The following is a 292-nucleotide window of genomic DNA, read 5'->3' on the forward strand; positions in this document are numbered from 1 at the left end:
AGAGCCCAGTGGGGTCAGGAGGAGCCCTTGGCCGGTGTCCCCCACCCCCTGCCCTGGAGGGAGGTACCTTGCGTAGCTTCTCCAGCAGGATGGGGATCCCGGCCAGGCGCTTGATGGCTCTCTGGTAGTCACGGTAGCGCAGGACCAGCTGCACCAGCTCCAGGTCACGCGTGCTCACGGCTTCCTGAAGGACTGCAGGGCAGAGAGGGACAGTGCCCAGGGGGGTGGCACGGCACAGCGTGGCGTGGCATGGTATGGCATAGCAGAGCCGGCCACTGCCAGGAGCCACATG

At 66.8% G+C, this 292-nt stretch overlaps 1 protein-coding gene across 1 annotated transcript in view; it reads right to left on the reverse strand.

Annotated features, from left to right (window-relative positions):
* Nucleotides 1-192, reverse strand: part of LOC104530841 (ankyrin repeat domain-containing protein 13B) — a gene marked incomplete at both ends in the record, with an annotated part of 2,448 nt that extends 2,256 nt beyond the window's left edge. The window contains one exon of the mRNA XM_010175547.2: nt 68-192. Coding sequence (XP_010173849.2) covers nt 68-192 — 125 coding nt within the window. The remainder of the gene's footprint in view (nt 1-67) is intronic.
* Between the last annotated feature and the right edge of the window lie 100 nt (nt 193-292).

The sequence above is a fragment of the Antrostomus carolinensis genome, unplaced genomic scaffold (genome assembly GCF_000700745.2).
Source record: "Antrostomus carolinensis isolate BGI_N321 unplaced genomic scaffold, ASM70074v2 scaffold35709, whole genome shotgun sequence".
Classification (NCBI taxonomy): domain Eukaryota; kingdom Metazoa; phylum Chordata; class Aves; order Caprimulgiformes; family Caprimulgidae; genus Antrostomus; species Antrostomus carolinensis.